This window comes from Lagopus leucura, unplaced genomic scaffold (genome assembly GCF_019238085.1).
Source record: "Lagopus leucura isolate 7727_CA_CO unplaced genomic scaffold, USGS_WTPT01 35095-0_obj-0_obj, whole genome shotgun sequence".
Taxonomy (NCBI): domain Eukaryota; kingdom Metazoa; phylum Chordata; class Aves; order Galliformes; family Phasianidae; genus Lagopus; species Lagopus leucura.
The window spans coordinates 1-14,963 of NW_024964202.1; the positions used below are offsets into that span (position 1 = coordinate 1).

At 50.8% G+C, this 14,963-nt stretch overlaps 1 protein-coding gene across 1 annotated transcript; it reads right to left on the minus strand.

The window, feature by feature from the left end:
* Positions 1–13,150: 13,150 nt before the first annotated feature.
* LOC122191594 (zinc finger protein 239-like) lies at positions 13,151–14,366 on the minus strand (the record flags this gene model as incomplete). Its single annotated transcript, XM_042891913.1, has 2 exons — positions 13,151–14,157; positions 14,256–14,366. Coding segments are annotated over 2 exons (1,118 nt in total), but the record flags the coding sequence as incomplete, so codon positions are not given.
* Positions 14,367–14,963: the final 597 nt, after the last annotated feature.

Genomic DNA, 14,963 nt, shown 5'->3' on the forward strand with positions numbered 1-14,963 from the left:
TTCTGTAAACAAATCTCACATTGCTCTGTTACCTGCTTAGTGGTGGTGTATAAATCCCAAGCCACAATCTGATGCCTCAAGTATTTATACAGGGTCTCGGTTCCCCAATGAGTTTTCCTGTGCTCAGCCATGATTATGGCCCATAATAAGGAGGCGGGAACTATTATTTTGTTCTGAACCCTAATCCACCCTCCTTCTCCCACATGCTCTCCTAAGTTCTCTATCAAGATTTGGTCTTATCTTGAATAACTTGCTTTACCCTCAGTTTAAACTTTTAACCATCTGGAACAAAAGTCTGCACCCCTGTGTCCTCTGCTTTGTGAATACTCTCTTAGCCCCTCGATTAGGTTATCCAGGTCCTGTATTTTGCTTCTGTAATCTGTAATTCACCAGGAGAAAATACAGACATTCTCGCTCTGATTAGCAAAAGACTTTGGGAGATGTAAACAAGTTCAGCAGACATGGATGGAGAAAAACAAAAGATTGTGGCTTCCACTTGTTCTAGCAAATCTTGCCCGAGGAAAGGCTTTGGTGAATTTGGCACCTACAAACATTTGTGTATCCCTACCTGTTTACCTATACTAAGTTGTAAAGGCTTAAGAAAGTAAACCTCCTCACTTCTGCCAGTGGCTTCCCCTACGGTTACAAATTCATCACTTACTGGAGTTAGAGAAGTATTTCACACCCAATAAGTTGCTCCAGTTACTACCAATTCCACACTTGGCTGCAATTCCTTCCTTAGCTTAATCTTCTCCACCCTTAATTGTTATTGCATCTGTTACCAAATCCAGTGCCTCTTATTGCACTGCTTTTCTGTTCAACATGGAAGGAACCCTCCTGGGCCTTTCCAGCTCCCCCCCTTCAGCTCCTCCTGAGGAGATCTCTGGGTCCTACAGCCCTGCTCTCAGCTCCTCCCCTGCTAAGGCTTCCCATGCTAACACTGGGATATCCAGTTTCCCAGGTCTCTGCAGATGAAGGCTGGCACTTCCAGCATCTCATCTCCTGCCTTGGCACAAACAAGATGAACTGCTAAATGGTCATCACCTTCCAAACACCATCGATCACAATTTTTTAGTGAAGTTGTCTTGCACATGGGGCCCCCAGGCTCCCCAGCAGTATCTGAAGTGGAATTTGACTGGGAACTTCCTTTCCCCTGCTCCCCCATACTCAATTTCATTGATTCCTTATTGTTCCCCAAAGTCCACACCTTATAGCTAGTACGTTAGTGTGAGCACATGCATATTCCTCTTTAAAGCCCAGTCCACAACACCAACCGAAACGCCACTTTCCTCTATTCCACTGTAATCCCTGGACACTACTACAGGTCAAGCCTCTGATAACAAATACGGGGTTAAACAAACAGCCAGTTAGACTCGATTCCCACATTCACACCACTCACACCTTGCATCCAATAGTCAGCATTCACACCACACAGCAGCCGCTTATGAAGTCTCCATTGCTGGGTAATGGACTCTGCCTACTTCCCCAGGGCATGGGAACATTGAATTCCCTGGGCAAGAGCTATAACCAATGTCCCCAGCAACAAGAGCACTTGTATTGTATGTGGAATTCCACAAGCAATCATTTTATAACAGAAACACTTAACAATCACAAAGATAACCACAATGAAGAAATAGTTTGGGCAATTACTCGTTACATGATCCTGCCAGGCCCCTTCCTGGCAGCTAACTGCAAATGCCCCCGGTACATTTCTGTTGTGATAATTTCTCCAAATTATTTCAAATCTTACATTCCCGAGCACATTATAGCCTCACTCCTGCAAGATTTCAACCGTGAGGTTCTTGGAATTCTCCAGATACCACGTCAAGTGGAACCCTGCTCCCAAGGGTTGTCCTCCCACAAGGATCGCCATGACCGAACCTCCAGCTATGGATCCACCCTCAAGGGGAGCACCCTCGCGCCTTCACCCTTCAAGATGCGTAGAGTTTAAACATTGCCAAATGAAACTAGGAGCCCACTTTTGCCCCACAGAAAATGCAACAGAACAGGAAGCACTCTTCCCCAGACACAAACCCCCGGTTAACCCGAGGGCAGTTCTTTCTGGGTGACCTTAAAATCTGTAGATCTACAGCAGTGAACAGCAGAGCTGGCCCTTGTAGAGCTTAACCAAAGGAACCAAGGAGACCCAGATGTGCCATGAGAACGAGCTGTGAAACTGCCCAAGGCCTGGCAGCCGGCTCGGGGCGTGCTCGCTGTGGGAATTGCTGCCTGCACCTGAGGCTGTGCCGAAGCGGCCAGAGCCTGGCTGGAAGCCGTCCGGGCAGCACGGCGGTGGCAGGAGGAGCAGCGTGGCCGTGCTGCGACCAGCTCCGGGCTGAGGGCACTCGGCATCCTCTGCTCTCCGCGACTCCCAGGAGCCCGGTTGCCTGCACCAGAGGCGGGAGCAGCCTGCTCCGCACCCAAGGTAGGAGCCCTTCGCGGCTCGTGCAGAGGAGCGCACGCTTCCTGCCCCCTGCCAGCAGCAGCGGGAGGGGAGTGGGAGCGTCACCGGGCGGGGCGGCACCGGCACTGATGTAGCCCAGGCGGGAGCCCGGTCCCGGCTCCAGCTCCTGCCCAGCACAGCGGGTTTGCTGGGCTAGACGGGCTGCAACGAGGCGAGCAGCGGTTCCTAGGCGTGTTGCTGCCCGGCTTGGGCTCCGAGGGGCGCAGGAAGGGGTTGTTGCTGGGACAGCGAGGAAGTGAGCAGAGGAGCTCAGCGTGCTCTGCTGCCCGGTCGGCTCTCTGTAACACAGCTCAGCCGGGACTGCATTTTTCCCTCTGGGCCACGGGAGACGCGAGATGACCTCGCTCTGCAGCTCTGCACGCATGCATTGATGGAAGCTCTCAACTCCCCGATGCCTGCTTGTGAGTGTCTGAACGTGTAGCCTCCAAGGGGTGAATTTCCACTTCCCTTCTCCTTCCCGGGCAGCCCGCAGTTTCCCTTCGTGGACCCAGCAGGTAACACCTGCCTCTAGCGGCCCTTGCAGTGTTACGTTTTGTGCACATAGCGCTGGGCTGATGGCTCACCTGGAGATGTGCGAACCCCTCCCAAGGCTTCTGTTCAGGCTGTCCCGGCAGCTGCCGATGCCTTTAGCGCTCAGCTGCAGATCCTGAGCACGTCCAGCATCTGCAGCAGCTCCGGCACTGGGCTGTGTAATAGAAGCTGAAAAGCTGAGATCTTGTGTGCTGACTGGAGCACACGTTGAGAACGCGCCCGAGCAGCACGTCAGTAAAGTGCAGCCCAGGCTGCCTCGTGCAAAGGGCGCACGGTGCTGAGAACCGTGCCCTGAAGTGAGCGCGGTGTGCGTGCGGAGCTGAATGGGAAGCGGCGCCCCCTGGTGGGAGGGAAGGGAGATGCCGCCGTCGAGGCAATCTTTCTGCAATGAGGTACTCGGGCTTTTTTGTCTTGGAGAAGTGAAGGCTCGGGGGAGACCTCCTTGTGGCCTTCCAAGACTTGGAGGAAACGTATAAACTGGAGGGGAACAGATGTTTACGAGCGTGGATAGTGGTGGGACATGGGGAATGGTTTTAATTTGAGACAGAGGAGATTATTTTAGATATCAGGAGAAAGAATTTCACTCAGAGGGTGGTAAGGCACAAGAGCAGTTTGCCCATAGAGGACGTGGATGCCCCATCCTTTAGGGTGTTTGAGGCCAGGCTGGATGTGGCTCAGAGCAGACTGGTCTGCTGGATGGTGTCTCTGCACATAGCAGTTTCTTGAAACTAGATGGTCATTGCGGTCCTTTTCAACCCCGGGTATTCTCTGATTCTGTGATTACCTTCAGATAATCACTCTAACAAAGCACCTTAGAGAAGCTCACAAAGCTCCAAACCAACCATGAGTCTCTTACAGAAGATCTGTGTCAGCAAGGTGTGTTGACATGAAGCCGAGTGGGATTTCTGTACAGGTGTGAAACTGAGAGACATCCCTGATTGTGGGGAGATCCTGTCATGCAGCCCTTGCTGTGCAGGAGAGCTCAAGGGGCACTTGGGCTGCTCCCTGTTTAAGGGTAAGATGACTGCCTCCTTGCTATGCATTGTCTTTAGGCATACAGTCCATGTACCCTCACCTGTTGAACCGGGTGTCAGTTCTTTGTGCCACCCAGCTGGAGTCAGCTTTGTGATTTGTAATCAGCTTTAGCCAGAGCATTACCAGTGCTGTTGCTGCTTGTGTTCCTGTGCAAGGCCTGCTGTGCCATCCCCCAGGCAGTGCCCTGCAGATGGGCTGTGGAGGGCTGGGCTGGGACAGGGACTGCTGCGTTCCCTCACAGCTCCCCTGCCATTTCTCTTGTCCCTGCAGGCTCCAGTTCAACTTCTGTCTTCCAGCCGTGATCATCTCAGCTGCAGGGGAGCAGCAGATGGCCACAGCACATCCATCTCAGGTAGGGGCTGGGGGAAGCAGGCAGGAGAGGCCGAGGGGCGAGGGATGTGAATGCAGGGGAGAGGGAGGTGGCCTCAGCCAGCGTGTGTGTGCTGGGGCCAGAGAAGCGGCTGGGACGGGAGTTTGTGTCCTGTTTGAGCTGCTTCCCTGAGCCTTGGCTGTTCCCAGCAAGGAGCCTCTTTGCTTGCAGGAGCCCGTGAGCTTTGTGGAGGTGGCCGTGTATTTCAGCAGGGAGGAGTGGGCGCTGCTGGACCCTGCGCAGCGAGCGCTGTACCGGGACGTGATGCTGGAGACGTACCAGTGCGTGGCCTCGCTGGGTGAGGGCTTTGCTGCCTTTCCTCCTCGTTAGGGCACCTTTGGCTGTGCAGAATGAGCCTCTGCAGGCCGGGCCTAGAATGATCACCATGCAGTTCCATTCTGATAACTACAACAGCAATAAAAGATATGCAGAGAACTGTGAGTTTCAGAAGGGATTAATATGCACAGCAGACTCATAAATGCCCCAGAGTCAGTTTTGGCAAACAGGCCTCAGCCAGGAGAGAGAAAGCCAGCCCTTCTGTTGCTGCATTAAATTATGCCACCAGCTCCAGCTAATAGAAGACTCCTGGTTATTCCCTTACAATTTAGGATTTTGCATTCAATTGTTGTAAACATTTTGATGCCTTCGTCATTGATATTTTGTCAGAAAATGAACAAACTGTTCTCAAGTTAATGTTAAGGAAAAAATCCCCTTGGAGTTTTCAGAGTTGTATAAGGACTCTTTGCTCCGAAGGAACCTGTTTGCCCAGAAACCAAACTGTGGTTTCTCCCTGCAGGGGGGACACAGTGTCATGGTTCTATGTTTTTTGTTTGTTTGTTTGTTTTTATTTTGGGTTTCAGTATTCCACATCAAAACATCATGTAGTGTACGGGGCATTAAAGTGTCACTGCCCCAATTCCAGCTACCTATCCCTGTACATTACAGCAGTCACGGGATCTGGCCCTTCCGGGTGGGGGGGCGCTCTCTTGCTGCCTTGCAGTGGGTGCTGGAGGGTGCTTTCCTAGCCGTTCCAACCTTTTCAGGTTTGACTCAGTCCCGGGAAGCCTCTCTCTCATCTTGTCTGATTTATTAATTTCAATTAAATTGTATATATTGCGTTATCTTGTATTCTGATATTATAGTAAAATAAGTTTTCCTCCATAGATTGTTGCCGCTGCTCTTTTCCTCCCTTCCTTCCTTCCCATTTTTTGTGGGACTGGGGTGGGGGGGGTGAGGGCAGAGGCCTGTTGCCTCTGTCATGGACATAGATTGATCTAGTCATCTCCGTGACAGAAACTTCAGCTTCCAGCATAATTGGTGGGGTTGATGGTTTGAAGATTGACTGTCCCCCACTCCGAACACCCATTCTGTCATCTTACTGCCTTCAGCCAGGTCTAAAACTTGCATCACATTCTGGGCAGTATTTTTCTCTACTTGGTATTTCTTTAGGCAGTTAATAACCTTCTGCCAAGGGCTCTGCATCCTTTTTGCGCACTTTTCTACATCTATTACAGCGTCCCAAATAGCATCACCAAGATCTCACCACTCCTTAATTTCAAGAAGACCTGTACTGAATCATTGAAATGCCCTTTTGCCCGGCCCATTGTAACTAATGCAGATAGGACTTGGGCACTGAGCTTTACGCCTCACTTCTCTAACAAGCTCGCTAGTAATGACAGGGCTACCTCCAGCTCCATGTTGTGTTCCTTCCCGATTTTAGCGCGCGCTCACTCGACTGGTGTCCTTCCTCCCATAGCAAAGCCCCAAAGCTTTTCAGACTGCCTCTGCTCCCTGTTCGGGTGCCATTTGGGAGCGGGATTGTAGGATCTTAGAGATGACTCGATACCAGTTAGCAGCTAAGTCCAACCTTTAATGGTAGAGCATCAGAGTATATAACCTTACAGTACGCTTGTCGCCTTCTCATTGGGCACTACTCATTTACGTCAACCTGTAACCGTGAGAACGTGAAGTTCCCTGCTACGCCTACTTCCTATAACAGCTTCCTCATACAGCTTAACTTGCAACTAGTTGTTTACTCAGATTGCCTTACAAGGCTATCATGTCCTTGATACTCTGAACATGGCCTTGGTTTTCAAGCCAGTCCTCAACACATGTGCAAGGCTGTTAGGTGTTACTGGTTTTTCACGTTGGCATCCAAAGCTGGAGGCCCTGTGTGCTGCAGCATCATCAGCATGAGTGACAGGTGGTGGGAACGGTCCTGTGACGGCTGTGCTGTGTGTGATGGATGGCTCTGGGCTCTGCCGGCTGGAGATGCAGGGCAGGTGAGATGGGATGGGGTTGCTGTGTGTATTTGGTGGGCTGGATGGAATGGAGCTTACAGTTCTGCTCACAGGAGCAGACATACTCTCTGTCTTGCTTAGGGGACTAAATATCAGTCAGTGGGCAAAATACAATGTGAGGGCAGTCATTTTGCTTCTCAAACTTCCTACTGCTGCTGTTGTCTACAGTGACAATGTCTCACATTCTTTGAGTGAGGAAATGCAAAACTATGCAGTCAGAACTCATGCCCCTAGAAGAACGTTTAGAATGCAGGGCAGGGGGCCAGACAGGACACTGTGTCATTATCAGTGCCACCAAAAAAGGATGGACAGTCTCAGCAATTGGGGGCCCCTGGCTGGGGAGCACTGAGGCTCCCTTTTGCTGCTTGGCTGAAGGGGCAGCGCTGTGATCAAGGCTTTGGGTATTCTGATCTTGTGCAGGAAGAAACGGGGTGTGTGGGCTACTGATGGACTCGGACTGAGCAAGTGGGGCACACGTGTGCTGGGGAACAAGCTCTCTGGAATGATTTCCAAGTCTTTAAACAAGGTCCAAAGAGGCAAGAGAGTGGAATTCAGTGTGGCAGAGAAGGGCTGAGGGATGTTGTCACTGTGAGAGATTGTTGGAGATTACAGGGAAAACCTCTGAGCTCTCCCATAGGATCATATGGGGACTCCTCAGAGAAGGTCATGTTGCCAATACCCCATCCAAAATCTTCCTGTGTCCCTCCAAGTGTAAATGCACCTGCTGCTTCCCTGAAGTGCCTGTAGACCAGCGTGCATAGCATGGGAAATAAACAGGATGAGCTGGAGATCTGTGTACAGTCGCAGGGCCATGATTTCACTGCAGTCACGGAGATGTGGTGACACAGTTCACGTGACTGGAATGCTGTCATGGAGGGCTGCGTCCTTTTCAGGAACGATAGGCTGGGGAAGCGAGGTGGAGGAGTTGCCCTTTATGTAAGAGAGCTGAGTGGGAATGAAGAGCAGGGCTGGTATGGCTGACAGTGTTGTGGGGTGTACTACAGTCACCAGATCAGGAGGATGAAGTCGATGAGGCCTTCTACATGCAGCTGGATTCTTACGGGGGACATGAATCATCCACATATCTGCTGGATAAACAACATGCCCAGGCACGCAAAATCCAGACGGATCCTGCAATGCGCTGAAGATAATTTTGTCACGTAGTTGTTGGAGAAGCCAACAAGAAGTGGGGTGATTTTGGACCTTGTTCTTTCCAGCAGGGATGGGCTAGCTAGGGATGATAAGTTTGGGGGCAGCTTGCGATGCAGCAATCATGAGATGGTGGTGTTTAAGATCTTGGGTGGAAGAAGTAAGGCAAAAAGTGGGATTGCTGCCCTGGACTTTCAGAGAGCCCACTTCAACAATTTCTGGGACCTACTTGGAGGTGTTTCATGGGCTTGGGTGCTTGAAGGTAAGGGAGCTCATGAGAGGTAGCCAACATTTAAACAGCACTTCTTCCAAGCTCAGGATCAGTGCAACCCTAAGAGTAGAAAATCAGGGAATGGATGCAGGAGGCCTGCGTGGATGAGCAAGGAGTTCATGGATAAGATCAAAGGGAAGAAGAGGGTTTAGAAAAAGTTGAAAAAAGGGCCTGTCCGCTTGGGAGGAGTACAGGAGTGTTGTCAGAGCCTGCAGAGAAGTAATGGGGAAGGCCAAAGCTCACACTGAGGCAAAGCTAGCGAAGGAGATAAGGGATATTAAGCATGGTGATCTTCCTACTCATTTTAATTTTCTTTCCTTTTCCTCCTTTTCTCTGAAAGCTGTGAAGTAATTCAAGCCTTCTGTGATTTCCTTATATAGCATACAGCTTAGACAGATACAATTGTGAGAGGGTCGACGCATGAAGGATTACCATTTTGTGGAAATCTCCTGAAGGACTACAAGAGGAACATGGCTGGAAAAGGACCTTAGAAGTGATTCTTTCTGCACAGACAGGTCAGCCCTCCCCTACAATGGTAGTGCTATGGTGCCAGACACCCAGCAGGACTCTGTGATCAATTTGTGCTGTTGTGTCACAAGGAACAACTAGTGAGATTGCAGAACCATCAGAGTAAGGCAATGCCCGGGTGAGTGCGAGTGCAGGAGTCGAAGTGAGTGTCTGCAGCCTGCAGGCAATAGGAGGAGGCTGGTGTAGGACTGCATAGAACAGCCTCTGGTAGAGATGGCCAACAGCACTGGCAAGGCTGGAGGGCCCTGAGAGAAAACCAAGGTCTTTGTCCTCTTGGCTGTGGCAGCTGTGTCTGCTGCTGAGGCTCAAGTGGCACGTTTTCCTCATGCCACGGGGGCCTCCTTGCCTCCTTGCAGTCCTGTAGGGAGGCCAGTAGTTGTCGTATCATTTTCCCTCACAGAACACTACACACGCACATAGGACAGGTGTACTGTTCTTGGACAGTTGTTCCATTCTTTGCGTAAGTAACTGGCTAGAGGGCCGTGCCCAATGGGCAGTGGTTAATGGAGCTAAGTCCAACTGGTGACCCGTTACAAGTGGTGTCCCCCAGGACTTGGTACTGGGACCCATCTTGTTTAATATCTTTATTGTTGGCCTTGATGAAGGCACTGAGTGTGCCCTTAGTAAGTCTGCAGATGGCAACAAGCTGGGAGGTAGTGTTGATCTCCCTGAAGGTAGGGAGGCCCTTCAGAGGGATCTGGATAAGCTGGATTGTTGGGCTGAGGGGAATGGGATGAGGTTCAACAAGGCCAAGTGCCAGTTCCTGCACTTTGGCCACAATAATCCCATACAGCGCTATAGGCTTGGGGATGAGTGGCTGGATGACTGTGAAGAGGAAAGGGACCTGGGGGTGTTGGTTGAAGCTTGGCTGAACACAAGCCGACAGTGTGCCCAGGTGGCCAAGAGGGCCAACGGCATCCTGGCCTGCACTAGAAATAGTGTGGCCAGCTGGAGCAGGGAGGTCATCATCTCCCTCTACTCAGCACTGGTGAGGCCGCACCTCGAATACTGTGTTCAGTTTTGGGCCCCTCACTGCAAGAAAGACTTTGAGGCCCTGTAACGTGTCCAGAGAAGGGCAACGAAACTGGTGAGTGGTCTGGAGCACAAATCCTACGAGGAGTGGCTGAGGGAGCTGGGATTGTTTAGAATGGAGAAGAGGAGGCTCAGAGGAGACCTCATTGCACTCTCAAACTTTGGCCTCTTTTCCCAGGCAACAAACAGGACCCGGGGAAATGGCTCTAAGTTGTACCAGAGGAGGTTTAGGTTAGACATAAGGGAGAACTTTTTTCCCTCAGAGAGTGGTCAGACAATGGAATGGCTGCCCAGGAAGTGGTGGAGTCATCACCCCTGGCAGTGCTCAAGAGGCATCTGGATGAGTGGCTATGAGATATGGCTTAGGGGCTTGTAGTAGCAATGGTAATGGGAGGATGATTGGACTGGATGATCTTGCAGGTTGTTTCCAACCTTGTGATTAAATGATTCTATGATTCACATTCCACTGAATGTGGAAGAGCCTTGGGACATCAGGGAGGGACAGGACCACCCTTCCCAGAGGCTGCAGCTATGGCCCTACCCTTCTGCTGCATCAGACAAACCAAGGGCTTGCCTCACTCTCAAAGCACCTGCACAGGGTCTTTGCCTGCCTGGAATCACGACCTCCTGTTATCTGCTCTAACATGGATGTGGGGAGGCTTTGTTGGTAATGGTTCCACAGGGACCAATTAACACTCCAACACTCTCCAACATTTCTGGACAGCTTTTTGACTGCACCTTCATCATTTGTTTGCTGCAGTCTTCTCTCAGTATCTGAAGTTCATGGACACCACATTCGCTGAGGGACTCATTACAGTGCAGAAAGATCTAACAAGGCATTTCTCTCAAGTCTTCAAGACTTGAACTGTTCATGAGGGAGGTCTCAGTGTTGCAGACAAAGTTTTCCAGGAGCACTGTCCAAAAAAGTAGTCGCTGTATTTAAGGCTATTTTCATTACAGCAGACACAGGGATGTCAGTGAGTGCGGCACAACCCCTGTGACACAGATGGCAGCTCTGTCAGGGAGAGGGAAGTACAGCCAGCATGGGGATAGCATTGTGGGGATGCAAGAGGGAAATGTAGTCAGTGAGAGCTGAAGAATGGATAGTGACTGCACCAGACAAAGATGGGAATTAATGTAGATGGAGGAGAAAGAAGCCTGTGGAAGAGGAGGGATGCAGGGGGCCAGTTGCTTGTGGCCAAATGTGTGGTCAGTGCTGGTCTGGCTGGGTGTGTGGGAGGCATGGGAGGGAGCTGACTCCCTCCAGGACCCAGGACTACAACCTGAGGATAAGATGCCTCAGCTGATTCATCTGGATCCCATCCCTATGGAAGTGTAAAGGGCTGTCCGGCAGAGCCAGGGAGCTGCAGGGAGATGTGTGGGGGGAAGGAAGGAGCCCTCAGCAGCACAGGGGCCTTCTGCTTCTAAAGGTGCTGTATGTGGCTGGGGGATCACAGCTGCACTGCACACTTGTTATCTGGGCATCCCTGTGAACGACAGGTTGGCCATGAGCCAGCAGTGTGCCCTGGTGGCCAAAAAGGCCAATGGCATCCTGGGATGCATTGAAAAGAGCATGGCCAGCAAGTCGATGAAGGTGATCCTCCCCCTCTACTCTGCCCTGGTAAGGTCTCACCTGGAGCACTGCGTCCAGTTCTGGCCTCTCCTGCACAAAAAAGACAGGGATCTCTTGGAAAGAGTCCAGCGGAGGGCCACAAAAATGGTGAAGGCCCTGGAGCATCTCTGCTATGAGGAAAGGCTGAGTGAACTGGGTCTGTTCAGCCTTGAGAAACGACGAGAGTGGGGATCTAATCCAGGTTTATAAATATCTGATGTGTGGGGGCCATAGTGGTGAGGCCAATCTCTCTTCAGTGGTACGTGGAGACAGGACAAGGGGAAACGGCCGGAAACTGCAGCATAGGAAGTTCTGCACAAATGTGCACAAGAACTTCTTTACAGTGGGGTGACGGAGCACTGGAACAGGCTGCCCAGGGAGGTGGTGGTGTCTCCTTCTCTGGAGATGTTCAAGACATGCCTGGATGCCTACCTGTGCGACCTGGTGTAGGAAACCTGCTTTGGCAGGGGGGTTGGACTCGATGATCTCTAGAGGTCCTTTCCAACCCCTACAGTTCTGTGATTCTGTGATGATACCTGCAAAGATAAGCATGCACACAGATACTGCCCTGCAAACAGGCAGTTTCCTGACAGGCAAAAATGGGTGCACTGACTTTCGGGTGGCGAGTGTGACAGCAGAAAGGAAAAGAAGGAAAAGACACAAGACTTGTAAAGAATAGGCCAATAGACACCAATAGAAGGCTCGGTTTTCTCCCTCCAGGTTGGGAAATGCCTTCCCAAAAGCAATCAGTGGGCTGGAGGAGAAACCAAAACCAAATCCTTTCCCTCTCCTCATTGCACATGCTGACATTTATTTTAAGAACAACAAACAAGACTACAGTGAAGAAAGCTCCAGAACAACTCAGCTACTTTATTCACCCCCTTCCCTTTCCTCTACAGATGATTCTCAGAAAAACTCCAAGAGCCACGTTACTGCTCTCCTGACCCTTCCCTCAGATTCATCAGCACACTCACAAATTACTGAGAGCAACACATGCACACAGACACACAGAACATCCCCACACAGACACCTCTCCTTAGGAAATGGCATCAAAAAGCTGCTGGCAGGAAGAGCAGAAGAGGAAAGCAGGATTTGGGTAGCAAGGAGAGGCCATCTGAAGCTCCTGGGTTAAATCCATTCTGCAGAGGGTGCCAGTGATTCCATCTCCTTTGCAAACTCCTGCTGTGTGGGGAGAATAACTGGGGTCTCCCCCATCCTTGGGCTCACCAAAATTCTTAAGGTCTCTCTGTAGGGGGTTTCCCCATGAGAAAGCAGGCGCCAGCTCAGAGGGAAATTTCCTGCACCAGAGACACTTGCAGGGCCACTTTATCACACAGACTGGACAATGTTTAATGACGACTGAGCTCAGGATGAAGCTCTTCCTGCAGTGCAGGCATTTCCATGGTCTCTGCACTGAGTGGATCCCCTGGCAAAAGCTCTGCCCACACATGGGACATCTGTAGCACTTCTTCCACGAGTGCCATCTCTTGTGAGTGAGGAGCTCTGCACTCTGCACAAAGCCCTTCTCACACTTGAGGCATTTCTAAGGCTTCCTGCCACGTGAACTCACTGGTGCATGCACGGATTGGACTCCACCCAAGTGCAAACACTCTGGTACCTCAGTTTGTTTCTCCTCAGGTCGTTGCCGCTGTTTTTAATTTTTTTTGGGTCCCCTGTTTCCCTTTTTTCCAGAGGCACGGATTTTGCGAAATCCCTCTACCCGCTGGTCATGGAACTGGGCCGAACCAGCCCATAAACCGTTGACAGGTGCTCTGCAGGCTCTGTATCTTGTGTGGCTGTGTTGGTAGGTAATGAGGCTGGAACTGCTTTTGAAGGTTCCCCGTATGCTGGGGATGTTTTACAGCCTGTGTGCGCTGTGGATGTGCTTGTGGATGTTGAGATTAGACCTGTGTTTGAAGCTTTTCTCACACTCAGGACACTTGAAGGGTCTCTCCCCGGTGTGCTGATGGCTCTTCAATTCAGAATTCCTTCTGAAGCTCTTCCCGCACTCGGGACACTTATAGGGTCTTTCTCCTGTGTGGATGCGCTGGTGGCGTTTCAATTCAGTACTGCTTTTGAAGCTTTTTGCACACTCAGGACACCTATATGGTCTCTCCTCTGTGTGGATGCGCTGGTGGCGGTTTAAATCAGAACAACTTTTGAAGCTCTTCCCACACTCAGAGCACTTGTAGGGTCTTTCTCCCGTGTGCAAGCGGTGGTGGTACGTGAGGTGGAAACGGGTTTTTACGGTTTTCCCACACTCAGAGCACTTGTAGGGTCTCTCTTCTGCATGGTGGCGCTGGTGGGAGGTGAGGTGGGATCTCCTTTTGAAGTTCTTCCCACACTCAGAGCACTTGCAGGGTCTCTCTCCTGTGTGGATGTGCTCATGTTTCTTCACATCAGAACTGCTTTTGAAGCTCTTCCCACACTCAGAGCACCTGTAGGGTCTCTCTCCTGTGTGGACACGCTGGTGGACAATGAGGAGGGATCTCCATTTGAAGCTCTTCCCACAATCAGAGCACTTGTATGGACTCATTGCTGAGCTCATGCACTGGTGGTTAACAACACTGGAATCTTCCTCAAAGCTGTTTCCACACTCAGTGCATGGATTCTGCTTTTTCTGCTGGCACACATCCATGCTCCTGGGTTCTTCAGGCTCTCTCTGACCTATGTTGAAGTCCAACGGGCTCCTCCCTGTCTTTCCCAGATGCTTTCCCAGTGGCTCCATGATGTGCTCACCCTGACCTTGCTCCAGGCCTCCTTGGACATCCCTTCTGATTTCTTCCACACAGACACCACCCCACCGCCTTTCGGCCACACCACTTTCCTCCAGGTCCTCCAGTACATCTGTAATCCCAGTTTCTCCTGGATGAAAGAGGAAATCCAGAAATAGTACACAGTGCCCAAAATAAAACACAAAAATGGCTCTTCCAGACCCAAACTTCTTCCCTCCACCACCTCACCTGGGCTGAGGTCTCCTGGCACGGCCTCAGGGCTACACACATCTGGGATCCAGGGGTCTTCCCCTCCTTCAAGCAGGGAGATCACCATGGGTTTGGGAGTTGGAAGTGGAGCTTCAATGGAAGAAATACGGAGATAAGAGTGTTTCCCAGAATCTGGCACAGCCGCTTGACCAGCAACTTTGCAGTACATCCATCACCATGGTGAAAACAAGATTAGGGCCATAATAACAGTGGGCAATCACACACCCATTAGAATGTTTCCTTTAATATTTTCCAAACAGCTCAATGCCCAAGGCTTCAAGAATGTTCATGGGAATAGACTAGATGATCTTGCAGGTTGTTTCCAACCTTGTGATTCAATGATTCTATGAATGGAAAATAGAGGCAACAAATGCAGAAGTAACAACCTGAAAGTGGTCTGTCCACTGGGGCTGGAGGCACCATACAATGCAGCAACACAAGGGCTGTTTGCAGGGAGCTGGTTCTCCCGCTCCAGGCTGATGCCTGCTTGCCAAAACTGACACTGGGGCTTTTATGAGTCTGTTGTGAATACTAACCCTTTCTGATATTCATGCTTCTCATTCTTTCCTTTGTTGCTGTTGTAGTTATCAATATGTAACTACACGGCAATTTTACTAGCTCCAGCCTGCAGAGGCTCTTCCTGCACAGCCAGAGGTGCCCTAACGAGGAGGAAAGGCAGCAAAGCCC